The sequence below is a fragment of the Chamaea fasciata genome, unplaced genomic scaffold (assembly GCF_029207755.1).
Source record: "Chamaea fasciata isolate MVZ Bird 193981 ecotype frontalis unplaced genomic scaffold, bChaFas1.0.hap1 SCAF_31, whole genome shotgun sequence".
In the NCBI taxonomy this organism is placed as follows: Eukaryota; Metazoa; Chordata; class Aves; order Passeriformes; family Sylviidae; genus Chamaea; species Chamaea fasciata.
The window spans coordinates 1,533,015-1,545,710 of NW_027094116.1; the positions used below are offsets into that span (position 1 = coordinate 1,533,015).

At 59.9% G+C, this 12,696-nt stretch overlaps 3 protein-coding genes across 3 annotated transcripts; 2 read left to right on the forward strand and 1 right to left on the reverse strand.

Moving 5' to 3' along the window:
- The first annotated feature begins 620 nt into the window (after positions 1-620).
- TTC24 (tetratricopeptide repeat domain 24) lies at positions 621-4,200 on the forward strand. Its single transcript, XM_066206773.1, has 10 exons — positions 621-1,428; positions 1,506-1,724; positions 1,805-1,933; positions 2,071-2,192; positions 2,310-2,426; positions 2,547-2,617; positions 2,717-2,781; positions 2,893-3,025; positions 3,265-3,429; positions 4,101-4,200. Exons 1-10 carry the CDS (start codon positions 621-623, stop codon positions 4,198-4,200), a joined length of 1,929 nt encoding a protein of 642 aa, XP_066062870.1.
- A 292-nt stretch (positions 4,201-4,492) lies between these two features.
- On the forward strand, positions 4,493-6,675 carry NAXE (NAD(P)HX epimerase). Its single transcript, XM_066206848.1, has 6 exons — positions 4,493-4,706; positions 4,971-5,079; positions 5,459-5,569; positions 5,713-5,826; positions 5,912-6,059; positions 6,142-6,675. The coding sequence occupies exons 1-6, from the start codon at positions 4,531-4,533 to the stop codon at positions 6,342-6,344; spliced, it is 861 nt and encodes a 286-aa protein (XP_066062945.1). The 5' UTR covers positions 4,493-4,530; the 3' UTR covers positions 6,345-6,675.
- Positions 6,632-9,157, reverse strand: LOC136303152 (G patch domain-containing protein 4). The gene is made up of 7 exons (XM_066206837.1): positions 8,993-9,157; positions 8,582-8,655; positions 8,407-8,499; positions 8,069-8,176; positions 7,851-7,951; positions 7,680-7,730; positions 6,632-7,553 (listed from the first exon to the last, which is right to left on the reverse strand). The coding sequence occupies exons 1-7, from the start codon at positions 9,066-9,068 to the stop codon at positions 6,956-6,958; spliced, it is 1,101 nt and encodes a 366-aa protein (XP_066062934.1). The 5' UTR covers positions 9,069-9,157; the 3' UTR covers positions 6,632-6,955.
- Positions 9,158-12,696: the final 3,539 nt, after the last annotated feature.

A 12,696-nucleotide genomic window follows, 5' to 3' on the forward strand; every position in this document is an offset into this window, starting at 1 on the left:
GCCAGTCGGGCCATTTGTGGGATGTGCTTTCCCAGGAGCAGGCCTGGCTTTGTCCCAGTCTGTGCCACCACCTGCCACACTTCTGTCTCTCAGAATCCAGCTATGTTCCAGCACTAGGTGCTAGCATCCATCACCAGGGGCTGCGACCCGCTCCAGGCAACTTTCCAGGCAGCCCAAGTGCGGAGGTGCCTCAGACATCCCTGCAGCAGAGAGCCGTGGCCTGCAGCAGCGACGCAGCTACAGCGGCAGGGATGCCCTGTCTTTCTGCTCCCTGCTGTCGGCACCCTTTGCACCTGAAGAGCGAACAGTAAGTGTATGACGCCGGTTATTCTGCCTCCCAAAACGGCACCCCAGCAACATGCCGCTCCATGCTGTGGTGTCCCTCCTCCTCCCCCAGTGATCTCTTGCCTCTCTTGTGGCCACCTAGGTTTGTGGGGTTCTCCATGGGAGGAGCCTTTTTCCTTCCTGAAACTGTATAGCAAACGGGCTACAAGACATCCCTAGTTTTTTATAAACAATATAAAATAACGCTGCTCATTTGAAGTGCTGCCTGGCACGACCATGCAGGCTTGGCTGCCTAAGCACCTCTCTCTCTTGCAGGCAGGTTTCCGCCCCTCCCCATGGATTCACAAGAGGCTGCTGATCTGGGAGTGCAGCCCAGCACCCCCACACACCCTACTGCCCCCACCATCACCACCACCCCTGCAGCCCCCGTAGCCCCCACAGCCCCCGCCAGCTGCAAGAAGAGCTGGAAGAAAAAGAAGGAGAAGGCCGAGACCAGGGAAGCTGCACAGGAGGGAGGGGATGAGGCAGCAGGGCGGGTGGATGCGATCGAGGGCTTCACACGAGCCGGGCACCGGGCACTGGCTCTGGGAGCTGGGCGGGAGGCAGTGGGGTTCTTCAGGAAGGCCCTGCTCCTCTCCAGGGACACAGTGAGCCCCCAGCTCCACAGGGCTTGTGCCTTCAATCTAGGGGCTGCCTATGTGGAGACTGGGAAGCCCAAAAAGGGCCTCGAGTTCCTCCTCCAGTCCCAGCCCTCAGAGATGGAGAGCAGGGATCACTTGGGGAGCCTTTGTTTCAGCGTCGGGGCGGCTCATGAAGGGCTCCAGGATTTTCCAAAGGCTCTGGAGTGTTTTGAGAAAGCCGCTGGCCACGCCGGTGCTGTGCAGGCTGGCGGCCGAGCAGGCACCTGCGTGCAGATGGGCTGCTGCTACCTGGGGATGCGGGAGCCGGCCCGAGCCGCGCGGTGCTTCCTGGACGCGGCGCAGACCTACGCGGCGGCGGAGAGCCCCGAGGCCGCGGCCGTGGCTCTGAGCAGGGCGAGCGGCTCCATGCTGCAGAGCCGGCGGTTCCGGGCGGCAGAGATCGCCGGGGTCCTCGCCCGGTGCCGCTCACTCTGCGAGACCATCCCCGACCTGGCCCTGCGAGGTAACGCTGCGCCACACCCCTTCACTCTTAGGGCCCTGGGGAGCAGCTCCCACGCCTGTTTTCCTCTCTGCCCGCAGGGAAACTCTACAACGACATCGGCCTCGGCTACTCCCAGCTCCACATCTTCTCCCTGGCTGCCGAGAGCTTTGAGCGGGCCCTCGAGCTGTGTGGTGGGGAGCCGGAGCGGGACCGGCGCCGGGAGGCTGCTCTGCTGCAGAACTTGGGCGCTGCCCACAACGCCCTGCGCAGCTTTGGTACGGCGCTGGGCTGGCACCGGCGTGCGGCCGCGCTGCACGGTAGGTCACACCGCTCTCTCTGCCTCTTGGCTTTGCCGGATGTGCCAGCTCGGCATGGAGCCCTGTGTTCCCGATTCCAGGTGCTCTGGGCAACCGGAGGGCTCAGGGGCAGTGCTTTGGGAACCTGGCGTACGCTTGCAGCCAGCTCGGGAACCATGGGGCTGCCGCGGAGAGCTACCTGCACGCCCTGCAAGCCTTCCGGGACTCGGGTGAGGGGAGGCACAAGGCATCCCCTTGAGGGGAGTCTGCAGCATCCGTGAGCCAAGTGGACTCATGCTGGGTGATGCTGCCTGCCAGGCATCTCGGCTGAGCAGTGCTGGGACCGATGTAGCCCTTTGCTTCCCAGGGGACTTGCAGGGGCAGTGGCAAGCGTGCGAGGGGCTGGGCGCAGCGTGCTTCCACCTGGGAGACCCCCAGAAAGCCATCGGGCACTATCAGGAGGCCCTGATTTTGCTTTCCCTCTGTCAGGTAAGGCATGATGGGGCGCCCCCAGGGCCAGGCCCTTGCACGAATCGTGGGGCACTGGCCTCAGCCCTGGGGCACATCCACTCAGCCCATCGCACACGTGGGTTCTCTCCACCACAGGACAGCCCCAGAGCTGCCCACAAACGGGTCGTGCGCAAGCTCACGGATGCCATCCAGCACCGACTCCGCCTCAGCCACCTCTCCTACCAGGGGGGCTGGGCGCCCACCCCAGCCCTGGTGAGCACCACCCAGGGCATGAGACCCTCTGCAGGGCTGGGAACTGGGACCCCAGTAGAGGTTGTGGCAAGAGGTGCCTGAGTTTGCTGGGGAGAGGGACACATGTATTAATCCCATCAGGAGCCCAGGCAGCTGCAGTTTTGCTCCACACTGCCACGTACCAGTAGAACACAGCTCCAGGCGAGCAAGGTGTGAGTAGGAAAGCTGCCATCCTCTCTCTCCTGCCTCTGGAATGAGTTTCCAGATCACACAGGAGACAAGCCTTCCTTCCTTCACTCCATGTCCTTCAGGGGGAAAGCCCAGGCTGAGGACAAGCTGTATTTTTGTACGCCAGGAGCACATCCCAGGTATTCAGGTGAGAGGGTGCAAACTAAACGTGGGATTGAGCCATCCAGGCAATTCCTGATGGAGCTGAAGCTTTGGCACAATCTGATACTGTGTTCTTGCCTGTTCTTCCTTCCTGGAGGCACAAGAGTGGCCCTGACTGGTGGTCTCACACTGGAGCCCTGCAACCCACATGGCTTCCTGGGCACCTCTGGGGAGGATGACGATGGTCCCAGCTCAGCTCCAGGGTATCACAGTGAGCCCCAGGCTAACAGGTGGGCAGGCAAGGGGGAGGCACCTCAGTATAGCGCCTGACACACAAATACCTCTGCAGCACAAGGGACTTCTCCTGTTTAACAGTGAAATCCAGAGATTTTTAAAGATACATAATTTTGGGAGTGCATTTGGGGTAATTCCAGCTGGATCCTAGGGAGGGTTCAGTCATGATGTGATAGGGAAGAGTTTGTCAGAGATGCCATCCAGAACCCACACATGAGGTCGACTTGTCTCACAGTAAGAGGAACACCAGCCCCCCGCACCTGGCCAAGCCACCCCATGCCAGCCTCCAGCTACGTAAGTACCACACACAACCACAACGTCGCTTCTCCAGCAAGCCCAGGCCTGAGGGTCCAACAGGGCATCAAAACTGCCAAACCCTCCATCCAAGGCGTCTGGAGAGGTAGGTGAATCCTTGGGGGAGTGGGCAAAGGAGTGGATGGGAGGTTTGGGCTCCAGAGTGTCCTCTGAGGGGAGGGTTCATGGGTGGAGACCCCAGCAGGGCTTGGAACACCCCTGTTTCTTGGAATGGATGTGACCCCAAGCCAGAAGTCACAGGGGCTGGGGATTTTGGCACCTCATAGCCAACACCAAAACCATGCCCTGTGGATGGGGCAGCAGATCTAAGGGGCAGTTTCCAGTATCCTGGTATGAACCTCCTGCCCACTCCTGCCTTCCAGTGCTTAAAGGGGCTCCAACAGAGCTAGAGAGGGACTTTGGACAAGGGCCTGGAGTGACAGGAGTGGCAGGAATGGCTTCCTGCTGCCAGAGGGCAGGGATAGATGGGATATAGGGAAGAAATTCCTCCCTGTGAGGGTGGTGAGGCCCTGGCACAGGCTACCCAGAGAAGCTGTGGCTGCCCCATCCCTGGAAGTGTTCAAGGCCAGGTTGGACAGGGCTTAGAGCAATCTGGAATAGTGGAAGATTGTCCCTGCTCGTGGCAGGAGGGTGGGACGAGATGGGCTTTAGGATCCCTTCCCACCCAAAACAGTCTGTGACTCCATAATTTCATTATTCCATTTCGCATCCTGCTGGACCACCCTCACTCCCCATGATGCCTCCGCGACCTTGCAGCCTTGATGATGACCCCACTGCCACTGCTGCCGGCTGCTGGTCCCGCCGGGGACCTCGCACGGGGACCAGGACTCTATCCCTCGTCTGCAACCTCGTGTGACCAGCAGGACACCGGGGAAACGCCGTTTCTCGGAGGGCCTGCGCGGGCCCAAACCACCGGGGGCGGGGGGAGCCGTTGAACAAACACAGTTTTGACCCTGCTCCGTTTCCGCCATCCTTTGTATGTCGGGGTACCGGGGAAGAAACGAAGGGACTGGACAGACCACGGGCTCCCGGCTCGGCCCGCAGGCACCGCCGCCTCTGCGCGGCTCCGCCCCGGCCCCGCCGCGCGGTCAAGGGCGCTCCGCCCCAGGGCGGCCCAGCGCCTGCTCCGCGGAGCTCCGGGTGCCGCACGGGGCCGTGCCGAGCCGTGCCGGGCCGTGCCCGCCGCATGCCGGGCCCGCGGGCGCTGCTGGGCCTGGGAGTGCTGGTGGCGGCGGCGCGGGCGGGCGGGCGGTGCCGGGACTGGGGCTGGGGCTGGGGCCGGGAGCGGTGCCGGTGCCTTCCCCGACGCGCCATGCACGTCCCCAGCGCGGGGTCCGGCCCGACGGGGCTCCGCTTCCTGGGGTAGGGCCGGCAGAGGAGGCGGGCGGTGCTCGGGGTCCGCAGGGGACGGGGTGGGGTCGGGCAGGGCAGGACGAGGGCACGGGCGGGCTGAGGGGTGCAGGGGGGTTAGGCAGGACATGGGGTTGGGGTGCAGATGTGCGCCAGGGCTCAGCTCTGTGTACGTCGTCCGTCCCCAGCTCATGCAAAGTCGAGGGGATCATAGCAGCCCCCAGGCTGGGCCTGGCCGGGTTTTGGGGTACCCAAGGGTGCCATCTTCCACCCTAGGCAGGAGGAGGCTCAGGCCATCGACCAGGAGCTCTTCACTGAGTACAAGTTCAGCGTGGACCAGCTGATGGAGCTGGCGGGGCTGAGCTGTGCCACTGCCATTGCCAAGGTGAGGATCCTGGGGGGCAGAAGGGGGTCCTGGCACTGTGGGCTGAGCTGCACCACTGCCAGCAGCCAAGTGGGGGTCCTGACATTGTGGTCTGAGCTGTGCCACTGCCAGGGTGGGTGCCTGGGAGGTGGGGGGAGGTCCTGGGGGAGAGTTCCAGCACTACAGGCTGAGTGCTATCACCACCATCGACAGGATAGGGGCCCTGGGGGGCAAGGAAGGGTCCTGGGGGTCCTAGCATAGTGTATCAAGCTGTGCTACCACCAGGGTGGGCACCAGTCTCATGGGCATGCCAATCCCTAGTTGAGGGTCTTGGGAAACCTGGCCCCGTGGTGTGGGCCCACTTCTCCATCATAACCCTGTGCTTCTTGCCCCCCATCAGGCCTACCCACCCAGCTCCTTCACCACGAGCCAGCCCGCTGTGCTGGTGGTCTGCGGGCCAGGGAACAACGGCGGTGATGGGCTGGTCTGCGCCCGGCACCTGAAGATGTTTGTGAGTCTTGCACAGCCAGCCACAGGGTCCCGTGAGGGTGCTGGTCCCTGTGCACCCCTGTACCTGTGGGCGCCTGGGTCCTACTCCTTTGGCTGCTGCTGGTGCCAGAGTGGGATGAGTTCAGGTCCCTTGTGCTCTTGCAGGGTTACCAGCCAACCGTGTATTACCCCAAGCGCCCCAGCAAGCCCCTCTTCGAAGGTTTGACCACCCAGTGCAAGAAGATGGATATTCCCTTCCTCCCCGAGTTCCCAGCTGAGGTGAGAAGCAGCCCCCAGCTTGGCAGCACCTGCCCCTGGAGCTGTGGCCAGGACTGCCCTTCACCTGCTGCCATCCCTGCTGCAGGCTGCATTCATCGATGAGCTCTATGGCCTGGTGGTGGATGCCATTTTTGGCTTCAGCTTCAAGGGAGCAGTGCGGGAGCCCTTTGGTAGCATCCTCAGCACCCTCGAGCGCGTCACGGTGCCCATTGCCAGCATTGACATCCCCTCAGGTGAGTTATGGCTGCACCTACTGGAGGAAGGTGCCTGGCCCGGGTGGTCCCCGCTGCAGCCTGGCTGTGGGGCTCGTTGCAGGTTGGGACGTGGAGAAGGGGAAGGCAGATGGCATCCAGCCCGACATGCTCATCTCCCTTACGGCGCCCAAGAAGGCGGCGATGCATTTCACCGGCCGGTACCACTTCCTTGGGGGCAGGTTTGTGCCCCCCGCGCTCCAGGAGAAATACGCTCTAAACCTGCCAGCATACCCCGGCACAGACTGCGTCCTGCAGCTGACCTAGAGCTGGGGACAAAGGGTCTGCGGAGAGGAGCCACGCTCGGTTTCAGCACTGCACACCAGGGCCAAATTCTGCCCAAGCCTCTTCTAGGAGGGTACTCAGCGCCTCTCTGGGCTTCAGTGTGAGCCAGCAGGATTGAAAGGGCCAGACAGAAGGTCCAGGAGGTGGGAGTGGTGAGGGGCTACAGGGGGAGCTCTGTTTTTGGTTGCTGCCTAATTCAAGTGCTACACGTGTAAAGGTGATCTGGGATCCAGGGTTCTGCCACTCATAGCACCACTCACACTTCAGGATAATCTGATTAAAATAAAGATTTATTCATGCCCTTGAAAAAATATTTCAGTATTCTGCAGGGCGTGTCCTTGTGTCTCTCTGACAGGCCCATGGCAAATGGGTCCCTGCCTGAGGGCCTGGGGGGAACCAGGGTCACCCCGGAAGGTTCAGGTGGTGAAGTAAATCTTGATACAGCACCAGACCAACTTGTCCTAGCCCAGCATTCCCATGCAGCTGGGCCACAGTGCTGGGCTCCATCTGGAGCAAGCTCAGAGCACCCCATGGCACGCACCAGGATCAGGACCTTTACAGCCAGGTGGGTCTGGCAGCTGCATAGCATTTACTCACTCTGGCTCCCTCTTCCTCTTCTTCTTCTTCTTCTTCTTCCTCTTCATTGTAGGGCTGTGTCCCAAGTTTGGCTCATCTGTGTCTTGTGGAGGTACGTCTGTTTCAGCGGTTTCTTTGTCCTCCTCTTCCTGCTTCTTCTTCTTTTTCTTTTTTCTCTTCTTTCCAGCCTTCCCCTCCTCTTCTACCACCTCCTCTTCTGTGCTTAGCTCTGGCTTCTTCTTCTTCCTCTTCATGACCTTCCCCTCCTCTCCTGATACCTCTTCTCCACATGGCTCCATGACCACTTTCTTCTTTTTCCTCATGACCTCTTCCTCTCCTGTCAGCTCCTCTTCTCTGCTTGGCCTTTGGTTCTTTTTCTTCCTCTTCACAACCTTTTCTTCTGGCAAAACCTTCTCCTGTTCTCTGTTTGGTTCCTGGCTCTGTGGCACCTGAGGGTTGGCTCCATCCCTGGACTGTTTCCTTTCCTTTTTGCCCTGGCTGCTCTCCGGGGGCTCCTGCTGCTGCTCCCGTTGCCGGTATGTGGCCAGGAAGGCTCGTTCCTGCTCCTCCAGGCGCGCCAGCTTGGCACTCATGGTCAGGCCGTGACGAGCACCCCTGCAATGACCGCAGGCATCAAGGACTAGCACCTCCACAGCAGGGAATCTGTTCCCCAGCCCAGCCTGCTCAACAGCCCCTGCAAGGAGAGGGCAGCCCAGCCAGGCAACCCCCCCAGCCACTCACTTGTGTGCTGTGCGGCCCCCGCATGCCTGTACCAGCTCCTCGTCCGTCAGCCTGCGAGACACAGACAGGACCTGTCACCCCCAGCATCTGTGTGGGGTGAACACAGTCTGGACCAGGGCTCTACTTTGCAGCCCACATCCCTCCCCGCCAAGGGATGGGGCCCAGCCTCACCTCCTGACCGAAGAGAGGTCCAGCTTCTCCTCCTCCTCACTGCTCTCAGAGCTGGTGGGCAGTGTCACAGACTCTTCCCCACAGGCTGTGAGTGTGGCTGACTGCAGCACAGAGACAGAGGGACTGTGAGAAAGGGGAACAGGGAAAATGGAGCTCTGGGGGCCGCAGCAGCAATGAGCTGGGGGCCATGCAGCCCCCAGGCTCCTGGAGGCAGTTACCTTCACGAAGCGGCCGTACAGCAGGCTCCCGCTGTTGCCAGCCTTGCGCGGCTTCTTATTGCTGATTCTGCCTCCCTGCTCAGAAAGTGCTTTCACAGAGATGCCATCCTGGTCGAGAAAAGGCAAAGGGCTTGAAAATTATCTGTCCCAAGGGGCTTTGCCCCTCCAGCAGTACTTCCCCACCAGCCCAGCCCCTGTGCAAGATGCTGCTTGCTGACAGGGCCTGGGGGGATACAGTGGCAGTACAGGAGCCACCGAAGGAAACCAAACACCCTCCCCTGCCTTCAACCCCATCCCTGTTCAACCGGGGTGCCCCTGCCACCCCCCGGCCCTCCAACCTGCCCAGCCTCCACAGCGATGTTGGAAGCCGCCTTGTTGAAGACGTGGTCCCACCAGTGGAAGGTGAAGGGCTCTGCTGCGTCGTGTCCCACCTGCGGGGTGCAGAGGAGCCGTCAGAACGGCTGCAGTGGGCAGCGGACGCTGGCCCAGGGCCGAGAGGGGATCTGCACTCACCCCCGCCGTGTCGCACTTCACCTTCACCCGGATGGCCTCGGCGATGCCGTCCTTCCGCCTGCCCAGGCCCTGTCCTGCAGACAAGGCTCCCGTCACCCCTGCCCGGCCGGGGGGCACCGGCGGCTGGGGTGCTGCAGGACCCCGAGGGTGGGGGGGTGAGGTCGACACCGGTACTGCAGGACGGAGGGGGGCGGGGGACGGGCTCTGGGGACCACAGGGGTCTGGGGTAGGGACCTGGGGGCTGCCGGGGTCCGCAGGGTCCCGGAGCTTGGGGGACACGGCGGGAGACGGGGCTTTGGGGGGGAGTCTGGGGGGAACCGGAGTCTGGGGGACGGCCGGGGGCGCTCAGGGTGGGGCAAGGTAGGGCGCAAGGCCGGGAACCGCGGTCCGGGGACCCCCGCCCGGCTCCACCTCGGCGCCAGCCGTGCCGCCTCAGCTGGGTCTCGGCGAACAGCATCCCGCGGCCCGCCGGGTGCGGGGCGCTCATGGCCCGGCGGGTCCGGGGGATCCCGCAGGGTCTCGGCGGGTCCCGGTGTTTCCCAGCACGGCCGCACGAGGCACGGGCGGCGTCACGGCCGCGCCGCCGGGAACGGGCTGTGCGCGTGCGCGAGGGGCGGGGCCGAGGGCGCGCCGGGGGCGGGGCGGGGATGGGGACATGGGGACAGCGGCGGACACGGGCACGGGGACGGGGGTAGGGATACACGGGCGCGAGGAGAAGGGATAGGGACATGGGGACAGCGGGATACACGGGGACAGGGATAGGGACACGGGGACAGGGATAGGGACACGGGGACAGGGATAGGGAGACGGGGACAGGGATAGGGACACGGGGACAGGGGCGTACACGGACAACGGGAACAGGGATGGGGATTTGGGGGGATGCGGGCACGGGGATGGTGGTTACACGGACACGGGGACATTGGGGACGTACTGACGTGAGACACGAACATGGAGGAGGGGGATACACGGGCACGGGGATACACAGGCATGGGGACACACATGGGTGTGCACATACATCTGCACGCGTGCTCACGTGCGTGCACATACGTGTGCGTGCTCACACACATGAACGTGTGCACACGCAGATGCTCACAGACCTGTGCACATGCACACATGGGTGCACACACAGACACACTCGTGTGTGTGAGCATGATACACACGTGTACACCCACCCCTCCTCACCAGCTGAGCGATGCACGCAGTCCTGCTGGGTGTGCCACAGGCACACACACGCACACACACGCACACACACACACAGAGCTGACTCTGCCCTGTACACACGCACACATGCACACACTTGCCCTCCCAGTTCCGGTGCACCTCCATTCTGATATAGCCAACCCTACAAGCTGGAAACACCTCAAGACCCACAGCAAGCTCTGGTGAACATCACCAGCACCAGCCAGGCAATGTCAGGAAACCAGGTGTCAGCTAGCTGGTGGAATTAAAAACAAATCATGTCAGAGAAACATGGACATGGCCCTAAATGTGCCATGGTCGGGTCCTGCAGCAGGGAGCTGCCAGGGCTGGCTGTGGCCCAACCATGCTCTAAATCATGGTTTTCTGCCCTTAAATACTGCAGAATTCAGCAGAGAGGCTGAGGAGCATCATTCAGGGGCCTCATGACTCCTGTGGCTGAGCAAAGGTGCTGCAGCAATTCCACACACACATATATTTTCCAAGCTATCCTACTCCATGACCTCCTAACCCCAGGATATTTCCCTACTGACACCCTCTTGAGTCACTTTGAGTTTGCCCCTCTATGGTCAGGGCTGTGCCCACAGAAAACTGCCCATACCATGGATCTTGGTAACAAAACCCCTCAGTTTATTGAAAGGAATATAGATGTTGGTTTCCTGCCATCTTTCGCTCCTCCACATTTTAGAGGTTTGATTTCGAAGCTGGAAGTGTTACACTGGGATACTGGGGAAAAAGGCTGCAGATCCCCTCCAGGGAAAGGGGGAGGAATGAAGTGAAAATATATCCTTGACAGCAGAAATCTCTCCCAGTCAATCAGCTGGATTTGCCGCTACCTGCTGCAGAAACTGCTTCTTTCATGATGTTTTAAAAGAATTATTCTATTTATCAGAGTAAAATGAGAGAAAACAGTCAGTGAGAACACCTTCGGGTGATTCCTTGGGGAAGGAGAGATACGGGATCGAGAAAGTGCAGTCATTCCTTCAGAAGTGGGCCTTTGAACACACATTACCAGGGATTAGGGAAAGCTCTGGAGGGGATTAAGGTTTCACTAAAAGGCTCTTCTCACCAGCCTTCAAAGCACCTTTTTCTTCGGAGTCCTGGAAGGCCGGATCTGCATCCCCCGTAAGTACCCAAGACCAGATCCAGCTGCATCCACCTCCCAGCTCTGTCCCAGTGATCCCTGCCTCACTGTGTTCCACCACTGAGGAAGCTGCGGGCCAGACCCTCCCAACTCTCCTTCCCAGTACATAAGCAGTAGAACAAAGCCCTTGGGAGCATTGTGCAATGGGCAGCTTTGCCAGACTGCTGGGGGAGACTGAAGAGCTGGGACGTGTCAGCAGATGGGCATAAGAGGCTGCAGGCTGCCCCATGTCTCAGTTTTAGCATTTTGGCTGGTGGGATGGCAGCAGGAGAGGAATGATCCCAAAGTGGCGCAGGAGCAGATGCTACACTGTGGAGACACAGAAGAAATGTGTTTTCCCACTTAAACAAACAAGAGACACCCAGGACTGGATGGCCTGTGAGGGCTCTTTGTGGCCTTTCAGGCGTTAAAGGGAACTTGTGAAAATGAAGGACAAAGTTTTTTTAATATGGACAGATAATAATGACTCAAGGGGAAATGGTTTTAAACCAAAAGAGGGATAACTTACACTGGATATTAGAAGGAATTCTTCCCTGTGAGGGTGGTGAGGGCCTGGCACAGGATGCCCAGAGAAGCTGTGGCTGCCCCATCCCTGGATGTGTTCAAGGCCGGGTTGGACAGGGCTTGCAGCAACCTGGGATAGTGGAAGGTGTCCCTGCCCGTGGCAGGGGTGTGGAATGAGATGAGCTATGAGGTCTCTTCCTGTTGTATTGCACTAAGTAGTTCATTCGTTCTGTTATATTGCACTGGGTGTTTTTGGTTGCACCTTCCCACGAACCTTTGCATCCTCCTCACCCGATACCGCCTGTATCTCACCTCCCCCTGGGTCAGACCCCATTGGTCAACAGACCCCCTCCCTCTCTTCCCTAGGGCTTAAAACTCCTCGCATGGGGGGGTCTCGTGCTCTTTCTCCTCCTGGGCTCCATGGTGTAGGTTCTACACTAAAACTGTGGGACTGTGTCCCGTGAGGATTAAGAGCGCCTTTTTGTCTTTTATCTTCGTCCTAGCCCAGATTTCCTCTCGAGGTCCATTGCTAGCCAGGGCTGGACCGCAGGGGTGAGGGAATTTGGGCATCTTCCCACCCAAATCATTCTGGGGTTCTCAAACTCCTGTGGATTCTCCTCAGAGGTTCACAGCCATCTGCACACACTGCAGCAGGATTCCTCTACCATGCAGGGATTTATTTCCAGCCAGCTTTGGAGTCACTAAACTGCTCCATCCCTCCAAGTCCCTGTTCCAACACAGATCCTCTCACACACACACAGATCCCTTGCACTGTGGTGACTGACATCACCATGTCACACCTTGCTGACACAGAGGGGGTGGAAAGATGATTTCTGCCTGGCCAGAAACAACACTAGCGGGACTCATTTTGCTCCTCAGAAGTTCAAACTCACCATGAGGTATATGGTGAGTACCACTGCCGCTCCCTGTGACCCTGTGCATCCCCTCTGCACCCTCCCTTCCCTGCTTGCACCATCCATCCTTCCACAAGCACATTCCTTACAAGAGCTGGCTTGTGCAGGGACACAGACTTTAGTGCTGTCAAGGGACATTGAAGAGATCCCAAGGCTCATACAGGCATTTTCAGAAGCCTGTTTTGAGCTGTAAAGGGGCCAATCAGTAACATTTGGGAAGAGCTCTGACCCCGCCAGTGCCAATCGGGACCTCCAGTCCCATTCCTACACAGTTCTGTGCAAACTTCTCATGTCTGAGGAGAGGTTCACAAAGCAATCCACACGTTTGTGCACAATCTCCAGAAGAGGTTAAAGCG